Source organism: Eptatretus burgeri, chromosome 14, assembly GCF_056783735.1.
Source record: "Eptatretus burgeri isolate ZD-2024b chromosome 14, Ebu_testis_v1, whole genome shotgun sequence".
Taxonomy (NCBI): domain Eukaryota; kingdom Metazoa; phylum Chordata; class Myxini; order Myxiniformes; family Myxinidae; genus Eptatretus; species Eptatretus burgeri.
Window position 1 is genome coordinate 39245484 of NC_140974.1, and position 20601 is coordinate 39266084.

A 20601-nucleotide genomic window follows, 5' to 3' on the forward strand; every position below is an offset into this window, starting at 1 on the left:
TTCCATCTTGCCACCCTACCATGCAGGCCAGACTTGTGGAGTGCTTGGGATATTGTCGTCACATGCACACAGTGATCAGTCTTTGCCATAAAGGCCTGTAGCTCTTTCAAAGTTGCCATTGGCCTCTTGGTGGCCTCTCCGATCTGTCGTCTCCTTGCTTGGTCATCCAGCTTTGAGGGATAGCCTGATCTAGGCATGATCTTGGTGGTTCCATATACCTCCCACTTCTTAATGATTGTCTTGACTGTGTTCCAAGGGATATTCACAGCCTTTGAAAAAAATTATACCCATCCCCTGGTCTGTGCCTTTCCACAACTTTATCCTAGAGGTCTTTTGAAAGCTCCTTGGTGCTCATGTTTGAGTCATTGCTGTGAAATGGACTACACAGCAGAGCAAACCTACAGGAACAACTGATATTAAATCTGAAATAATCAGAATCACTGCAATTTAACACAGGAAGAGACAAATTAACTTGGTGTGTGATTTTGAAGGTGATTCGTTACACCTGAGCGAATTTACAGTTGCTATTACAAGGGGAGTGGACACTTATCCAAGCAAGATATTCTAGTTTTGTATTTTTAATTAATTTTATGAAATTTTTAGAATTTGTTTTTCACTCGGAAGTTGTGAGTTACAATGTGCAAATAAAGTTGAGGAAAAAAAAATCAGATTTAATGCAATTTAATTCAAAGCTAGACAGCAACAAAAGGTGAAAAATTTGAAAGGGGGTTAGTAGGCACTGTATGTACACAAACATACAATTTTTGTGTTGTTGCTCTGCATACTGCACACTCTGCATGCTCAATAAGATCCATTTCCATGGCTTGACAGGATTTCTTGACTGGAGTACTTACAGGAGTAGTTGCAACACATTTTATACTCATGGTTAAGGGCTTCTTGAAAGTTGGATGCAAAAAAACTGCACAGTAAAATAAACTCAACTAGCGATACCCGTGCAAATGCACGGGATAGCAGTACAACATTGCTGGTAGCAGACGACAGACCGTACATGGGGAATGACAAAAATACGCATTGTGCAAAATGCAAGTGGTAATATGGAACGCCATGACTTCTCAAACATTGTTGGCATGTCCGCTAAGTGCCACACCAATTTCATCGGGATCGTGTGACGGCGAGCCGAGTTTTTAGTGTGCAAGCTTGGTATTATAAGAGATATTTGACCACACGGTGCAACGCGGGAGACTGGGCGATAAAGCAACATGGCATCGACTGAGCACTTGCCATGTTGTTGGTTCTCTACTAGCATGGGTGATGCGACGTCGCTTTCACACTGACAGACAGCACAATACAGGAGTTGGACCTCACTATTCGCAGACCACAGGTATTCAAGGGTCATAAAGACCTACTTCAACATTCACAATTCGTGCTCTCACGGGTTTTTTTTTTTTTTTGTCAATTCTAATTTTAAAATTTTTTAACACTTCAGGACTGGTCTCCTAGATCCAGCTGGGAAAGTGGAAATCAGCCAACATCACAGCATTACAGAAAAAGGTGCAAAAACGGATCCCCTTCACTTCAGCCCAATTTGATTACGATACTTGAAATCATCAGCAAGGTCATGGAATCCATCATCGCAGTTGATATAAGGTCATTCCTTTTCTCCAACAGCCTTATCTCAGATGATCAATTCAGATTCAGACCTGGTAACTCTACCTTGGACAGACCTGTTCACTGCTACCACTTTCCCAACAATGGTGGACGCCCTCAATATCACACATGAGATCAGGGCCGTCTCTCTGGACATATCTCGATCTTTTGATGCCGTCTCCGCATCCTGATTTGCTCTCCAAATTGTCTGCCTATAGAATCCAAGGCCAACTACACTCTTGGATTACTGACTTCATCAACTCTCGTAAACAATGTGTGGTTCTCAACGGAACCCTTTCATTTCCTCTCCTTGTCAAGGCTGGAGTAACCCAAGGCAGTGTTCTAGGCTCCATATTATTCCCAATCTTCATCAGTGATCCCACTGACTCTAGAAAATCCTCTTTATCTCTTTGCTGATGACTCCACCCTCTGCCATGATTACAACTCTCATCCTTTTGACAGGCAGGAGCTCTTCCCTCTCTTCAGACCTTGACAACAAGTGGAAGTCCATGCATTGTGTGTCGAGCCATTGTGTAATTATGATGGAACATAGATGCGAAAACAGGAATCCGTATCTTAGACAAAGTTTTGACAAAATAGTGTGGTGGGATTAATTAAGATCAGACAGTGAGTGGCATGTGAGTGAGTCGAACATAGATGCGATAGAACGCTGTGACGTCGGGTAGATGGACAATGAAAAGGAGACTGTGACGTAGGGTAGACAGACAGGACACCAAAATTTTGCCCCTCATCCCAGTGCTTAGTCGATACTCGACACGCAAAAATCACACTGGTCAAACACAATTTTCCTAATGTATCCATTTTGAACATCCTTTGCATTCTCCCCTACCCCTCAACATTACCTGCATCCCTTGTTTGTCTGTCTCAGTTTACTTTCTCCCTCTGCTCTGATGTTAGTGTTTCCCCTTTCTCCTGATGTTCCCTTTGTTATGTTGTGTCCTGATTTGTTCTGTGTAATCGTTCTTCCATAAGCCTGGACCACGTTAAAATAAATAAAACAATGCCCCGACATTCACAGCATTTTTCAGGAACGTATCCCCCGCGAATAGTGGGGTCCGACAGGAATAAAAAATTTAGCAAGGCGCACTGCAGTACACAGTGCTTAAAAAAATTGAATGATGTCATATCGGAACAGCACGACAAGTTGACTATTGTCCCATGATGTGTTGATGACATTCTATCGAGATGCGACTCCACATAAATTGGCGATTTACTGTATTAAAATTTTAGTTATAGCCAACAGCACCACCTCAAATTACAGGGCAACAAAACAAAAAAACAACAAACAATAAACGAGATAATAACAAATTGCAGAAGAAAAAAAACAATTAATGACAACTTGTATATTCTTCAAGATTAATTGAAAATATATGGCAGCTCTCACTCCTCACTTTGCCAGGAGCTTAGATTTTGTGTACAAAAATAGAAATTCAAAAATGCAATCAGAGATATCCAATCAAGAATTTAGCAAACATTCCAAACTCATATAGAATCCAAATGAATGTGCTGGGCAAATTAGCCGATAAAAATACATAATGCATGGATCAAGAAAGCACAACCGTGCCACACCATTAGAACTCCACAATAATTACATCCCATTGTCTTAAACCGTTACTGAAAAGCATGATTGCAGTGAAGCGATGTATACTGGGCAAAAGCGAGTGTGCAAACGCTGATTAAATTTTTTTTAAGTAAATAAAAATCTGAAATAATGGAGAACACGCACCAAGCAGAGATGTTTCGGGCGTGTTTGAGATGTCTAGTAGCGAGCTAAAACTAGTCTCAGTTGATGGACGCTTCCTCGGATGCATGCAGGGAGATGTCCCGGACGGTAGACAGCCGGAAGCAAGATCCACGTCTGGGGTTGCAACTCCACTGGTGCGGCCGACGCCATCCCGACGCCGTCTTCGCTTTCGGGCTCCTCCGCTCGTCGGCGTTGCAAATGAATGTTCAGAGTGAAGTGGGCTGGTGGGCTGGAACAGTACATCAAACTCAATGTTTCAATCTCCTTCAAGAAAGCAAAACAAACAACACCGAGTGAGTGCGCCTAAAATAGAGCACGTCATTTAATTTTCTTCAACGGTTTGCATATTTTGGATAACGTGGTAAAATACTCGATAAAAACAAAATTCAGTGAAGTAAACTTCTTGGAAACTTTTAAAGTTAGTAACACCAAAGAAGAGCTTCACACACCTGGCACTGCAATAGGTGGTCACAGGCACAGAGCTAAGGATTGCCTTTGGTAGTTCTTTTGACACTTCATGTGAAACACTAGTATGGGTAATTCTCGTTAGATTTAGGCAATACTAGTTACAGATGGCTGACCTCCATGGTGGCAATTATTATTTTCTTTGTATACAAGGTCGAGGTACATGGAAAAGAAAGAACACAGGGCAGATCAGAATGGAACAGAACAAAAACAATATGAGAAAGAAAAGGCAGGGAGAGAGGGGGGCATACCGAGAGTGTCAAGCTGAGCAAGGTGCAGGGCAGGGGCACCAGCCCAGGGGCGAGAACAGTGCTCCATCAAGCTGCGGATGAAGACCATGCGGGTGGATAGGAGTTCAGGTGTGCCAAGGAAGGACTTTGTATGACGGAGGATGCCTAGTCATCAACTGGCTTTAGAGGACAACTTAAAAATGTTCTTTGCCTGAAACATTGCTGAAACATTTCAGCAACATTGCTGAAAAAGGCTCATAGCAGTCAACAAGAAAGATCATGACCGATAGTGAGGTCAATAGTTGGAATGACCGAACTTCTTCAAGAGGAACTCCTTCATGATTGTTTATCTCAAAGGACCATCTGGTGAACTCTCCCATATACATCCTTGACAGAGTGAGAATTTGAGATTTGTCAGGATTGAACGACATATTCCAAGTATTTGAGCAGCTCGTGATTATATAAAGGCTTGCTGTTAGGGAAGAGGCTGCTGCCTGCCTATCTGAAAGGAAGAGGGATTATGGGAAGATTATATATCATTTCTGCCAATTGTCCTCTGGCCATAGTACCATTTTGTGGCCCATAAATAATTGCAACATAGATGATGCAAATTGGCACTCAGACTTCAAACAAACATCCATGCAATAAAGTTACCATTTGATAAGTGAATGATGGTATGCTGAAGCTGGAATGGTGATTGGAAGACTGCCTTTATCAAAACACTTTGGTTGCAAGTACTTGCATCGTCGTTCTTCGTTGGTTGTTCATCCTTCAATAATCATACAGTGCTTGAACCCAGATCAGGACTTTTATGGTGCCCAGTCACATAGCTGTTAACCCATTCCATCTCTTCTCAGCAGAGTTGGTTCTGGATGGATATGTCCCATACTGCAAATGTCTTGCTGGCATACATGAAACCCTCATCACTACACACGACTGCAATCAAACATGACTGGGAATGTAGAACGGGAGCTGCAGGAAAGCAGACCTCTGCCAGGTAATATGCAAGAGCTAAAACAAAATCTACTCTGTTTGATAAAATCTCAATCAGGCTGTCAGACAGAATATATCAATGACTGGATGCCGGCCAATTATGAAGTCAATTGCAGGACGAAGGCCTTCCTCAACTCCTCGGGGTATACTGGCATACGTGCTATGCTTTCCAAAAGCAGATTGGCGAGATCACAAACTCATGTACACCAGACTTTGCTTTCTGGATGCAATCATTTTCACTCTGAATCTTCCTTTTATCCCAGGAAACATTGATGGGAAAGTGAGTTTAACTCAGGATCTGATTTTTATCATTCAGTATATGACCAGATTTTATCTTGTTTGGAACATCAATGTTTATTCAATATAGATCTATCTTATTACTCTTCTATTTCTTTATTGAAATCTATTAAAACAAACTGTCACCAATAATTTGAGCCACCCATTACATGAAACTATCTCACTCTACAACTTCATAAAACATGTTGTGCTGTGCTCGGGGCAAAGTGAGCAATCACCATAACATGACTCAATTTAAAATCACTACATTTATTTTGACAGCTTTAATGTTTTATCTTCTCCTTTTTAATAGAGATGTTGCAGAAAAGCTCAGAAAAAATAAGAGTTGGAAGGTGAACATCCTTTATGATGAGAAACGCTTGTATGCTTGGTCCTTCATGAAAGCTCCACATGCAGTGGCCTGAAAAGTACCAACCATCCCCCCCCCCCCAAGTTTTCATATTTGATGCCACCTGAGCTTATTTAATGATGCTTTCAAAGCAAACTTAATATATAGAGTCTTCACAAACGACTCCAAAGTGATAAAGCTAAAAAAAAAAAAATGCAGATAAAATGTGAATAATTTGATTTGCAAAGAAAATCAGATGATTCTCAGTTGTATAAGTTGTCAAACCCTTTACCCAATTAACCCTAAAACACTAAAGGAGCAAATTATTTGTTTGAAAGGTTATAAAATATGTGTAAGAGGTTTCCCCTGTATGTAGTCAGTGTTTAACTTAAAAATTAAGCTCCTCAGCTTATCCAAGGAGTTTTAAGGTTCAACTCACTTGGTGAACCAACAAGACAAACATGAAGACCAAGGAGCTTTCCAGAGAAGTTAGACATAAACTCTTTGCCGACGACTCCACCCTCTGCCGTACCATCTGTCATCCCTCAGACCGGCAAGCAGCAGCTTCTTCGCTCACTGCAGATCTGGATAAAATCACAAACTGGTCCAACACGTGGAACATGTCTTTCAATCCAGACAAATCTCACACTCTCACTATGTCTCTTCGAAAGGACCGTTTACAAACCCCCCCCCATCCACTTTCTCAACAATTCTCTGGAAGAAGTCTTTTCTTTCAAGCTTCTAGGTCTCACTATCTGCCATGAACTTTCCTGGGAAAGTCACATTTCCAACCTCGCCTCAAAAGCCAGTCGCCGACTGGGAATCCTCCATCGTGCTAAGTCCTTCCTCGGCCCTCTTGAGCTCCTGACCACTTACAAAGCTTTTGTCCGTAGCCTGATGGAGTACTGCTCTCCCCTCTGGGCTGGTGCTCCTGCCTCCCACCTTTCTCGGCTTCACGCTGTCGAAACCAGGGCATTTAAGATCATCGGCATCTCCCGCAATGAAGCTGAGTCTTTGGGCCTCTCACTCAATCACCGCAGGTTGGTCAGTGGTCTTTCTGTCTTCTACCGACTCCTCTCCAGCCTTGCCCCCCCTGCTCTCTCTCTGCGATTTGTCCCCACCACATTTCCACAGGGCGCTCAAGGTCCGCCAACACCCCCTTCTGGTAAAACTACCAAAATCACGAATCACTGCTCATCTTCACTCTTTCATTCCTCTTTTTTCCCGCCTTTGGAATAAACTTCCTCACTCTATTCTTTCCCATTCTTCCCTCCAGGCTTTCAAAACAGCTGTTCACCACCACCTCTTATCTTCCCCCATCCAAATCCTTGATCTTTTCTACCCCCGATAATCCACCCAAGCCCACTTCCTTCATTTCTCCTGCTTTCCTTCCTGAAAGTCCCTGAAACGTCCATCTTCTCTTCGCCATGTTCCCCGTCCCATCCCCATCCCTCTCCCTTCCACAGTTCACCTAATGTGTCTGTTCCCCACTGTTTTGTCCCTTCCACTCCCGCCCCTCTTGTCTCATGCCTCCTTGCTGTGAGTTGTGTGTTAGCTCTCATATGAGCCTCGACCAAGGTATACAAAAAAAAAAAGTGGTGGATAAGCTCCGTTCAGGAGAGAGTTGTAAGAAGATTTCAGTCACTCATTATCCCTTTAAGTCGGTGAAATCCATCATTAACAAGTGAAAGACATATCACACCACCCATCAAAACTCAGCAGCCAGGCAAGCAGAAAACTGGTTCAGGATGTCACAAAATCAAAGTATGACTGAAAGATCTGCAAGGCTCAATAGCTCTATATTTGAGATTCGGGTTAGTGTACATAAATCAACAATATCCAGTTCCCTTCACAAAGCTGGCCTCCATGGTGGCAAGAAAGCAGCCATTACTGAAAAAGATGCATCTAAAAGTTCATATAGAGTTCGCAAAAAAGTATCTTAATGTTATTAAAGGTATGCGGAGAAATGTTTTGGGGTCAGACGAGACAAAAATTTAACTTTTTCGTTTAAATTCAAAGCGTTACGTCTGACGCAAATCTAACACTGCATATCACCCAGTGAACACCATCCCTACTGTCAAGCATGGTGGTGGCAGCATAATGTTATGGGGGTGCTTTCCATCAAGCAGGGACTGGCAAGCTTGTCAGGATAGAAGGGACAATGGACGGTGCAAAGTACAGGAGAAGCCTTGATGAAAACCTGCTCGAGTCAGCCATGAATCATGGATGAATCATCAGAGAAAACTGGGTACTCCACCGGTCAAAAGTTTAAGAACACCCCCATTTTCAGTTTTTACTGAAATTTAAGCAGTTAAAGTCCAGTGAATAACCTGAAATGGTTCAAAGCAAAGTGGTAAACTGACAGAGGTTAAAAAAAAGAAAAAAGTTTAGGTTCCCAAAAACTGAAAAATAATATAAATTTCCGAGTTGTTAAAAAAGGCCATTTTCAGGAACAAGTTATGAGTTTGCAGCTGCAGCTATTCTGCAGCAATGGAAGTAAATTAAGCCTTGAAAGTTGATGCAAACAATTCCTACAGGTGTCCCAACTTTTGTTGATTAGTTACAAAACCTCTGTCTGTATAAAAGCAGTGTTGGAACAGACTGTGTTGCTACACCCTCTGAATCATTATTTGGACAATATTGCACTTTAGGAAGTAGTACATTGCTAACATAATGGTGAGAAAAAGACAATTAACAAAGGAAGAGACAGACAGACCATTATAACCCTTAAAAGTGTAGGTCTTTCCTTTCGAGAAATTGCAAAGAGGCCAAGGTGTCAGTGAGTACAGTTTCCGACACCATCAAAAGGCACTTGGAAACTGGAGGAAACTGACAGGAAGAGGTCTGGCAGACCCAAAGCCACAACACAATCAGAAGACAAGTTTCTGAGAGTCAACAGCTTGCATGATAGGCAGCTCACAGGACAGCAGCTTCAAGCACAGCTTAACACTGGTCGAAGTAAGGAAGTCTCAGTTTCAACTGTGAAGAGAAGACTGCGAGCTGCAGGTTTGACAGGTCGAGTGGCAGTAAGAAAGCCATTGCTAAGATGGCAAAATAAGAAAAAGAGGCTTGCCTGGGCCATGAAGCACCGCCAGTCGACTCCTGAAAACTGGAAGGTCTTATGGACCGATGAATCAAAAATTGAAATCTTCGGTTCATCACGCAGGGTTTTTGTATGCCGTCGAGGAGGCGAAAGGATGGTTCCTCAGAGCAGTGTGACCACTCCTCATTTTCATAAATGCCAAGGTGAGCCAATGAAAAAAGCCAATAATTCACAAGGTTTTGGAAAAGCGATGATAATAGAAAACCGAGAGAAAACCAAGACGCCAAGGTGAACGACGAATAGCCAAGATCTTGTGAAAAAAAGCCAAAGAGTGGTCACACTGCCTCAGAGTGCGACACCAACTGTCAAACATGCAGGAGGAAGCGTGATGATCTGGGGTTCTTTTGCTGGATCCAGTCAGCGACTTGCACAGATTGACTGGTACCCTGAACCAAAATGGCTGCCACAGCATTTTGCAGCGCCATGCAATACCCTCTGGTCTCGCGTAATTGGTCAGGGGTTCATCCTCCAGCAAGATAACGACCCAAAACATACCTCCAGGCAATGTCAGAACTACCTTAGAAGAAAAGAACAAGACGGTAGGCTTCAAATCATGGAATGGCCAGCACAGTCTACAGACTTAAACCCCATCGAGCTGGTTTGGGATGAACTGGACAGAAGGGTGAAAGCAAAGCAACCTACAAGTGCAACACACATTTGTGGGAACTTCTACAACAATGTTGGGAAGAACTTTCCGAACAATATTTGATTTCCATTGTCAAAAGAATGCCACGAGGATGTTCGGCTGTTATATCTGCAAAAGGTGGCCACTTTGATGAGTCAAAAATTTCGATCAAATTTTGTTCAACAAAACGATTCCATGATTTTTTTTTTTTATCTGCAATTGTTTATTTGTTCTATGCTTTAATTTCAGAGTACATTGAAACATTAAACTGCTTAAATTTCAGTAAAAACTGGAAAAATGGGGGTGTTCTGAAACTTTTGACCAGTAGAGTAGATATTCACATTTCAGCAGGACAATGACCCAAACCACAAAGCTAAAGCCACACTGGAGTGGCCGAATAAGAATAAAATAACTGTTCTTGAGTGGCCCAGTCAAAGTCCTGACTTGAACTCAATTAAACATTTATGGCGAGACTTAAAGATTGCAGTCCAGACAATCCCTGTCAAACTTGGCAGAACGAGAGCAATTTTCACATGAAGAATGAGCAAAGATTTCACCATCTCACTGTGCAAAGCTGGTAGAGACGTACCCAAAATGACTCATAGCAGTCATTGCTGAAAAAGATTTTCACCAAGTACTGACCTGAGGAGCTGAATACTTTTACAACCAGTGAATCTTTATTTGTACATGTTTTTTTTTTTTTTACTGGTATTCCTGACATGGAACCGCCTTCAACTATAACAGAGTATACGTTGATCTCTTTAGTTGTGAATGAAAAAAAAGTTAATTTGGAAAAATTGTTTCTATACAATTAGTAATTCATCTCAACGTGGCATTTTTTTTTGGGGGGGGGGATGAATACTTTTGCAGGCCACTCTATATACCACCAAGCCATTCAATACATTCTTGCACGGTTAGTTTGGTTACATTCGAGTTTCCTTTTACATCGTTCTTGAGGCTATTTCAGCTGGTGTCCCTTCAGTACAACCCCCAAAGTGGGGTTTTCAGCCTTTTTGTGTGAGCACACACCATTGTGCATGTTAAACATCCAATCACGATACATGAAAAAGTTTTCTTTGAATAAGCAACAGTCAATATAATTAATGGACATTTACCAAACACCTCAAATGTCCTTTCTTCCTCAGATACCAATTTGGAACTCTATCCTATGCTATGCTTTCTCCATATCCTTCAGATACCTCCTTTGGAACCTGATTTGATACTTTCTCCAGATCCACAAACCTACAATACAACTTGCTCTGCCCTTCCAAAAATTTATCCTGTCTGTGCTCAAGAATGAAGATAGCATATGATGTTCCCCTTCCTGGAATAAACACAAGCTGCATCTCCTCAATTGGATTCAGCAGGACAAATGTCATGTGCCCTTTGAAAATTATTTTGCAGAACACAATTCGGGATAGAGGCATCTGATGTTATTCTCGCTTCTATACATCTCTTTTTGTTTTTGATGTGACTTTCAATTATGATCAAACGTGACAGTAGATTTACATCGAATGTGGGTGGAGGCGTAGCCATCGACATTCACGTTAAATTATATTTTCTACGCGTTAATAGTTATATTTCCTCGCATATATTTTTTTCAATCACATCCCTCTCTCCCTCTTATGTCATAAACAGATAATAAAATATAAAACCCTAATCTGTGAGCCTTTGCAATTTAAAAAGCCATTTCAGTTCAACTTGATAGTCATCCAAAACAAATCAAAAGCAAAAAACATTACACAGAATAAGAACAGTAAATTAGCTTGAATTTGTGACATCTGCGCCATTGTGCCAAGGACAAAATAATAATGATTGCAACAACAACAACAACAAAAAAATGTATATCAGGGTGAAATCGCATTTCAGAATAATTCAGCAAAATATATATTTGAGAATGAGGTGAGTAAAATGCTTTTTTTTTGTCAAGAACCACGAAAATATTCAAGGCTTTCAGTACGGGCTTTGAGTTATCGCTAACATGTAGGACGATAAACATGGAGCCATGGCAAACAGGAAATAAAATTAATAGATCTCAAAAGCAAGAAGAATTAAAACTTACCTTCTTAAATAAATATATAGACTCTTCAGCACGTGCATCGATCTGGATGCTTCCCCAAAACCACTGGAGTAAGAACAACACACACAGGTTTACATTCAGTGGAATTGTCCAGGAGAGAAAAATCATTGCAAGAAAAGTGAATCAAGAGGTCAAACAGAACGACCAAATTGAAAGGAAAAAAAAAATTCTAATTAACATTTAAGACGTATGCACAGCAGCAATTACATTCCTTGGGCAGAAAGTTAAAATTGTCGTGCAAAATAAAAATGATGTGCCGTTTGGGCAAATTCACATTCATGACATGTGCTGCTGCACAAGATGAAGAAGAGCTGCTGTCGAGCAGAAAACCTTGGCCACGGTGGCAAACCATTTCCATTTTACCTGGACAGCATAAAGTTAAACCTTGCACACCGAGGATTGGCATTGGTGTTCCAAATGCACATGGCTTGCAATGCCGTCACCCCAGGTGAAATCCAACATAACGTGTGGATTCTTCTCACGTCTGTAAACATCATTGTCCTGTATTATAAAATGTAAAAGCTCTTATCAGGCTTATTAGAGATGGTAGGGAAAGAGACTGCGAGTGTGTGTGTGTGTGTGTGTGTGTGTGTGTGTGTGTGTGTGTGTGTGTGTGTGTGTGTGTGTGTGTGTGTGTGTGTGTGTGTGTGTGTGTGTGTGTGTGTGTGTGTGTGTGTGTGTGTGTGTGTGTCTACATATGTGGGTTTCAGAATGTGGAATGGAGTTCTCCCAGGACGGGATCAGAGTATCAACCTTTATCTCAGTAAGGGGTCACGGTCCATGGACCAAGCTGTGAAGTTTTCCGTTCTCAAAGTTTTGTGCCGAGGGCTCTCTTCAGGATCGTCATTGAGCCCCAGACAACTTCCAACTGTAGTTAGTTTGTCGTAATATTCCCAGGAATTGTTTTTAATATCTCTGTGAGGATCTTTGTCCTCATTCATGCAGCTCCAGCTTTCACTGGTACAACTTTGGCATTCTTTCGCTTCCAGGATATTTTCACTTCATTGTTGAGATCTTGGTATTTAGTCATCTTCTTGATTTCTGCAATGTTTAGTCAAAAATCACTGCTACTAACAATTCGATTAACAATTTCTTCTCACTTTTTTTGTCCCAAAGTATGATATCTGGTTGCAATGGTTTGTTTTTGATGTTCAAAAGAGATAGAATCATGAGGTCGTTCTCCCCTCCCCTTCCATCCCCACCGCTCCCATCGAATCCCTCAGTCTTTTCCCATCCCCTCCCCTCAATCTTCTCCCATCCATCCCCTCCATCCCCTCCCCTCCCCTCCATCTTCTCCCCTCCCCCATCCCTGTCTTATCCCCTCCTCCCCTCCCTCAGTCTTCTCCCCTCCCCTCCCTCAGTCTTCTCTCCTCCCCTCTTCCCTCCATCTTCCCTCAGTCTTCCCACCTCCCCTCTTCCCTGTCTTCTCCCCTCCCCTCCATATTCTCCTCTCCCCTCCCCTCCGTATTCTCCTCTCCCCTCCGTATTCTCCTCTCCCCTCCGTATTCTCCTCTCCCCTCCGTATTATCCCCTCCCCTCCTTATTATCCCCTCCCCTCCTTATTCCCCCTCCCCTCCCCTCCGTATTCTCCCCTCCCCTCCCCATTCTCCCTCCCCTCCCCTCCGTATTCTCCTCTCCCCTCCCTATTCCCTCCTCCCCTCCCCTCCTTATTCCCCCTCCCCTCCTTATTCTCCTCTCCCTCCCCTCCTTATTCTCCTCTCCCCTCCCCTCCTTATTCCCCCCTCCCCTCCGTATTCCCCCCTCCCCTCCCCTCCCCTCCCCTCTGTATTCTCCCCTCCCTCCCCTCCGTATTCTCCTCTCCCTCCCTCCGTTTGCACAAATTCCTCTTCTGCAGAGGACATTGAGACATTTGCTACTCAGCTGATGAACTTTCACCTCAAATAAATGATGCAACACACACGATCATCATCAGTTTTCAAACAGCAGCTGTGCATTTCCCAGATCCAAGGGAGTTAACTCTTTGAACCCTGAGCTCCTTGGACTTTCAGATCCCCCACCCTGGGCTCCCTGGAGAAAAATGCAGCCGCTCGGGTATATGGAGGTTTAAAAGGGGCCGGTAAAACGCCCGCTGGGGTTCAAGGGGTTAAAGCTGGTCAGAACCCCATGTTAGTTCCACTTAAGATTTGATGTTGTGCAAAGCTGTAAAAACAAATTAAGCTTCTATCAAAACGATTACTGCAACAGAAGCTGAGGACATCAGCATAGGACTACTTCAATGATCTATGGTACAAACATCTCTTCTGCAAACCCAACCCCACAAGTCACATGACGTATCACCAACAATTAAAACAGCCTATATCCCACCAATCCACAAAGGAGTCAAAAACTGATGCCTGCAAACGAAACACAAATCAGGCTGTCAATTGGATGACCCACACCAGCAGAGTGATTCGAGTCCATCATTGCAAGTGACTTAAAGGCTTTCACAAAAAGTTCAGTTTTTTCCCCCATTTATTCAATTCCCAACATGTCGCGCCAATAAACGGATCGACGAATTGATGTTGTGGATCAAAAGCCCGAGATCAGGGCAGTCTCAACAGACATCTCAAACATTGAACATCGTATTGTCCATCATGTTGTTTTTTTTTTTTACAAGATCTCAGCAATCGGCATCCCGAGCCCAGTACTTCCCTTCCTCATGCGTGCAGGTTTCCCTTCTCAACACAGCACATGGAAAAGGTGACCCATCATATTATTGATTTCTGGCTAGCAGGTAGTCTTTTGAGCTACATCGCCTTAAAACACAACCAAGACCTACGCTGCAGATATCACATTTCCAAGCCAGCCGACAAAGTCCCATACAAACTGGACATACTCAGGCAATTCAAGACCTTCTTTTGAGATCATTACTTTGCAGCATACAAAAGATTTACACATCAACACAGTATTCTACCTCACCTCTGGCATTGTATCCGATAAACCCTGCTTAATCTCTGTGAAGGCCAAGCCCATGGGTACAATTTGCAGTACCTATAAAAATGGAAGACTGGTGGGCTTCCCCACATCCCACCACAGGCTGATCCATGGCCTCTCAATCTTTTAACAACTCTCGCTCGGCTTTGGATGGCTTGCTCTGACATCTGCTTCCCCGCTCAGTTTTCTTTCAGAATAGTCAATTTACAAAAAAGAAAAACAAAATACTTATTTTTTAAAAAAAAAGACATGTATGATAAACATGAAAGGGCTTTAAAAGTCAAAAACAAAAACATGTGGGTCCTGGTGAGTAGACATTTGCAAGACGGTCTAATGTATATAAACAAACAGGAAAAGAAACAAAAATGAATCGGAATATAAACTTCAGCTCCGACATCAACAAGCTACGAACGACAACATTATACTTCGATGGAACAGTCTGCCATTCTTTGCTGAAAGATACAAATTTATTTATCGACAACAAATAGATGTTTCTAGGAATTTGCAGATTGCATGAAGGTCAAAATGAAAGCATGAAAAAAAAATTTTTTTAAAGAACAAAACCTTTGAACCTGTTCCTTTTCTCCAGAATTTACCCATCATGCAACGATCCAAGATAAAAATAAAATAAATAGCTGTGAAGATCAAAATTGCTTTTATCCATTTCACTAAACGAACAAATTCAAAACAAAAATAATCGTTCCAAAATAATTCTATACATATACATATATAGTATATACATGAGCTCGTTAGAATTCTATCGAAATATTTCATGTAATATTGCCCCAAGCTCATGCCTAAGAGGCAATGTCAGCGATAAAAATCAAACCAGCATCTGATAGGTGCTTCATGTGAGAGAAAAATGAACATTCTTCGCACAGAATTACTCCGAGAGCAAGGCCCACACCTCCTGCCTTGGCCAAAGTATCCCCCGGTGCACCATTACAAATTTCCACGGCAAAAGGCAAATTATTCCGGCTGACCTTTCAAGGATGATGATCGTAACTGCTGCCCGAGTGCTCATCGCAACAGAAACAAATGCCCACACAAAAAAAAAAAAAGAAGAAGAAGAAAATGAAATTAACACATATAGAATAAATGGGAAACTTATTAATTTCTCAGATACAAGATGTGACCTGATTGTTGATGTAGTGCCTGGGTGGATTAATGTTTCATTCTTTGTATTATTATTATTATTATTATGAGAGCAAGATTCAAAAATTGAGTGAAGAGGTGCAGGTGGTGAAATTTTAGTGTGTGATGTGTGCGCACCATTGGTTATCTCTATATATGTATCCACTTCCATGCGCGAGTGCAAGTTGCTGTTGTCGGCTGCAATCTCCACACGCGGGGTAGATCTCGGGTGGAATGGAGACTGACAAGGTCTCAAAGTGTGCGTGTGCGTGTCACCTGATATCTTCCAATACTTGTCCTTAATGCAAGATGTACACCAATTTATCTGGATTATCTAGTAATCAGACGCTTTAAATGTTAAGAGTTCAACAACAAGGGAAAAGAAGGGTGGATATAAAGTTCAGTTTTTTCCCCATTTATTCAATTCTCGACGTGTCGCGCCAGTAAACGGATCAACGAATTGATGTGGATCAAAAGCCCAAGATCAGGGCAGTCTCAACAGACATCTCAAACATTGAACATCGTATTGTCCATCATGTTTTTTTTTTTTTTTTACAAGATCTCATGCGACATGTCGAGATCTCATACAAGATCCTCATGCGTGCAGGTTTCCCTTCTCTAAAGAATCACTGAAAATATATATAAATATAGAAAGAAGGGGAGGGATATCATATCCATGCTATAGGCCAGTGGTGAACCACCTAAAAGTCCTAAACTAATCAGAGGGCATCGGACCTGACCCTCAAGCAACTCCAAGAGCAACAAAAGAGCCCCTTCACAACAATGACAAGCCAAAATTATACATTTTCATCTGAGAGCTACATATTACATTCAATAATGTAATAAATTATTGGAAGCAATAGACAAGATCATCAATTGGTGATTCAAAACCTTCCCATGATTCTTTGACGAAATCTGGTTCCTGTAAGCTACAAGGCTCAAAACCAGAAACCACGAGAGGGGCAGAGGCTGCAGCCCGTTGTGGGATGCAAGCGTCTCGTGGACCGCTGACAGTCTGCCATTGGTGTGGCAACGCAAGAAAAAAATTGCATCCAATTAAACTCAGGAATCTCCATTAATCAGAACCTGAGAAAAATACATTTATCCTTCAATGTTTGTGATTAATGAAGTGACACACAAAAACAAACACCCCAGGCCCACTCTTTGTTGTGTTGTTTGTCAACTCCAATTTTTTTTTTATTCTGGAATACGAAGAATGGCGAAACAGTTAAGAACTTATTCATTCATCAGCACTCGGTAGAGCGGATACCTACACCAGGCTGAACAGTTTACGTTTTGTATACCATTGATCGGCCGGATCTGAATCCGCACCTGAACCAATATTCAATCAGCTTATTCATGGCACCGAACCAACTCATCAACCTCGTTTTATCACAGCTTGTCCACAACTTTTTGAAATGTCATGCTACATTATATATCGTTTTTGTTCCCATCTCTCAATGGTAAAGAATCATTTGGCAATTTAAAAAATAAAAATAAAAAATTCGGATTTAGATTCGGATCTTCAGTAAAGTTGAATCGATTCGTCCTCATCACACATCCAACCTATCCACCAAGTTTCATCCAAATGATATGCATTGGTTTTAGCCCCATCAGTCAATGGTGAAGAATCACTGAAAAATTATTGGATCCTGATCCGAATTTTCACTGGAATTTAAGCGCTTTGTCATCAACATATAACCAACCTCTTCACCAAGTTTTGTACAAGTCCATCCAAAACTTTTTAAAATATCGTGCTATATATCGGTTTTAACCCCATCACTCAATGGTGAAGAATCACCTTAAAATTGTCGGATCTGGATTTTCACCAAAATCTAAGCATTTCGTCCGTGTCACATATCCAACCTCTTCACCAAATTTCGCCCAAATCCGTCCACTTCTTTTTGAGATTGTCTGTTTGTGATCAAAGACAGACGAACAGACCAAGACAGACAGACAGACAGGCAGGCAGGCAGGCAGGCAGGGGTGAAAACATAACATCTGTTCACCTTCGGTGGCAGAGTTAATTATTACTTCATTGATACGACACTGTTTTTGGTCATGGAGACATGGTCACCACCAAAGAAAGTATTTTGGTGAATTTGGAAATGCTATTGGCATGCAAAATAGGTATGGCCACAGACTGACTCATTCACACTTTCATTATACAGTACACATTGCTTTTAAATGTGTGACAGTTGTAAAGGCCTGGTCATTAGGGTGCAGTGAAAAAGAAAATCGAAAAGGAGAAACTCCACAACGATGAACATTTCACCGATAGGATCTTTAAAAAATAGCTGCTTCGATTACATTCAAAAACACCTCATATATTAATATTTCTGGGTAGAAAACGTTTCTCGTTTGTCTGCTATCTGAAATCAGCACTATAATCCCCCTCAAAGACATTGTATGGGACAACACAATATAAAGCTGGCCATGACTAACAACATGTTGAAGGAGATACAACCCAATGCACTCGGATTGACCTTGTGTCTTATTGATGGTCAAACAATAGGCAACCCTTGCTGGAAATACGATCCTTTTGAGAGTGAATGGAAAGCTCGTATCAGATCGTGCCAACGTAAGTCTTGGTATAAATGTAATTGTTTCTCCGAGTTGCCTTGAAAGGATCTCCGCTTTGATGAGATGGGGCAGCAGTTCTCTAACCAGGAATCTCGTGTCATTACATCGTCCTTTCTTTGGATTCAAATTTCGCAACGGGATAATAGGTACCCCTGATTTGAGCTCAAGGTTGTGGAGGGGTAATCCAGATGGAGTGATGCTGTTCAGAAACTCCATTGGATATGCAGCAGCTCTTCTTGTGGATCATCAGACACAATGCAATCAACGCCGAGGTAAGTTGTTAATGGGCCTGGTAATTGTTGCAAAACGAGGCTGTTTATAGTACGCAAATTCTCATTCTTTGGAATCAGGCAACATCGTTTCTCCATATATTCTGGGTCAGTCCTTGGGCAATGAGGGAAAATGAGGTCATCAAATTTGTTAGCATCTATGAGAACTTGGACAGGAAGTTCAATTTCATCAGTGTTATTCACAAATGGAAAAGAACCAACCAGTTAGAAAAGCACTCACAGTCTTCATCATGTATTGTCCCCACGTACTGAGAGTTGGAATCTCTGGAAGTGCACCAACAAAGGTGAGTTTTGTTATTTTTACGCAACTCCATGCAATGGTTGCTCGACCTCCATTACAAACGACAATAAGATTCTGCCGGAAATGTCCTCCAACAATGAAAAATTTCCTTCCAAATGGTTCTGGCAATCCCATCAGGTCTTTACGCAGCATCCGTAATATCATCTCCAAGCTGAAGGACAGGATCCCAAATGGTGACAAATCGAGAGTACTTTACTATGCCACGTGCAAGGACTGTGACCAATTCTACATTGTTGAAACTGGAAGATATTTGAAGCAAAGACGAGAAGAACACGACAGAGCAATTCGGCTTGGGAAGGGAACAGTTCGCCATAGTGTTTGACCTGGAAATGACATCCAACAAACGAAAAAGGTAGATTTTGGAGGCATGGTCGAGTCAAAGGTCGAGAGATTGGTCGAACTGGGGAGACCCTGGACGTACCCACGCGATACACCCCTTTGATTCAAATGACACAAAAAACAAACAAACAAAAAAAAAAAACTGAATGGTGCAAACAGCTGGAGAAGATGAGAAAAACGACAACACTTGATGCTAACACAACACTCAATGGAACCTCCACAAATTATGCAACCCACGTGTCATCACATTGAACTCGGATACACAGGCAGCCATGATCGTGCCCCAGAAACACAAAAGCGTGAACGGACAAACACATTCACTCACCCCAAAACATACAACGCCAGATCACTGATGACAGAGCAGAGCAGAGCAGAGCAGAGCAGACCAGAGGATGATATTGGGGTTTTTGTTTAAGGTCGGCAAAAAAACCCCTCAATTGATCCCTCGCACCAGCATGTAACCAGAAATGAATGACCACACCTCAACAATAAAAGAGGACACATGCTGAAGCCTGGGGTCCACTGGCCTGAGGAAGCCCACTGGGAAGCGGGTGAAGCATCGCCTGAGACCGGATCTGGTCTCGCTTCTGTTTCCAGACTAGTTGGGTAGATTTAGTTCCTTCTTTGATTGAATGCACTTTTTTTTCTCCTCGATGTGTAATATCAATCACACCAATATTGCAGCAAATATATCTGGGAAGACAACCTAAGTGTGTACAATATTAAGACAAGACACACCATGCCCCATTATAGCCATTGCTGCAAAATGCGACCAACAAGCATCATCTGCCACACTGTTCTGTTCTTGCATATGGCAGCTTGGCTGCCGGGTAGCCATCATTTCTTGGAAGTGCGGCTATGCCGCAGATGCTGTACTCCTATACCAGTACACTGGTACTCATTAGCACAAACTCGGAAGGATGACGTGCTGAGTCAACCCCACCTTGTGTTAGTTCAGCAGCCAACGGGACTCAAACTCAGGACCCTAGGATCTTAAGCCAGCTGCCCAAGCCACGAAGCCAACACCAGGCTACTGTCTGCCACACAAACACATTGTGTCTTGCCTATAACAGCACCCTGAGGACAACGTTTTGCAGTTGTGAATAATGATGATTATATATTGGGGAATAATGACATTCTGCAAAGGACAGCAATACCATGATGTCACAATCAGGTTGCACTATACTGTGACCCCCCCCCTCCCCCAAAGGGCATCTCAGAGCTCAAAGATATATATATATATATATATATATATATATATATATATATATATATATATATATATATATATATATATATATATATATATATATATATATATATATATATATATATATATATATATATATATATATATATATATATATATATATATATATATATATATATATGTACATACACACAAAATGAGTGCAAGCAAGCAAATAACCATATTTCACCTATTACACATCACTATCAGAGCAACAAACCTCTCGTTTGACGACAAAGAGGTTTTTATGTGGGATAAATGGTATTTCTTCAACCTC

The 20601-nt window shown here is 41.7% G+C and overlaps 1 protein-coding gene across 1 annotated transcript in view; it reads right to left on the reverse strand.

Moving 5' to 3' along the window:
* ECT2 (epithelial cell transforming 2) overlaps positions 1-20601 on the reverse strand; it is a 113592-nt gene that overhangs the window by 32350 nt on the left and 60641 nt on the right. The window contains exons 8-10 of the mRNA XM_085854424.1: positions 20545-20601; positions 11477-11539; positions 3356-3602 (exon numbers count right to left, since the gene is read on the reverse strand). The exon at positions 20545-20601 is cut by the window's right edge and continues 59 nt beyond it. Of these exons, the coding sequence (XP_085710550.1) occupies positions 3356-3602; positions 11477-11539; positions 20545-20601 (367 nt within the window). The remainder of the gene's footprint in view (positions 1-3355; positions 3603-11476; positions 11540-20544) is intronic.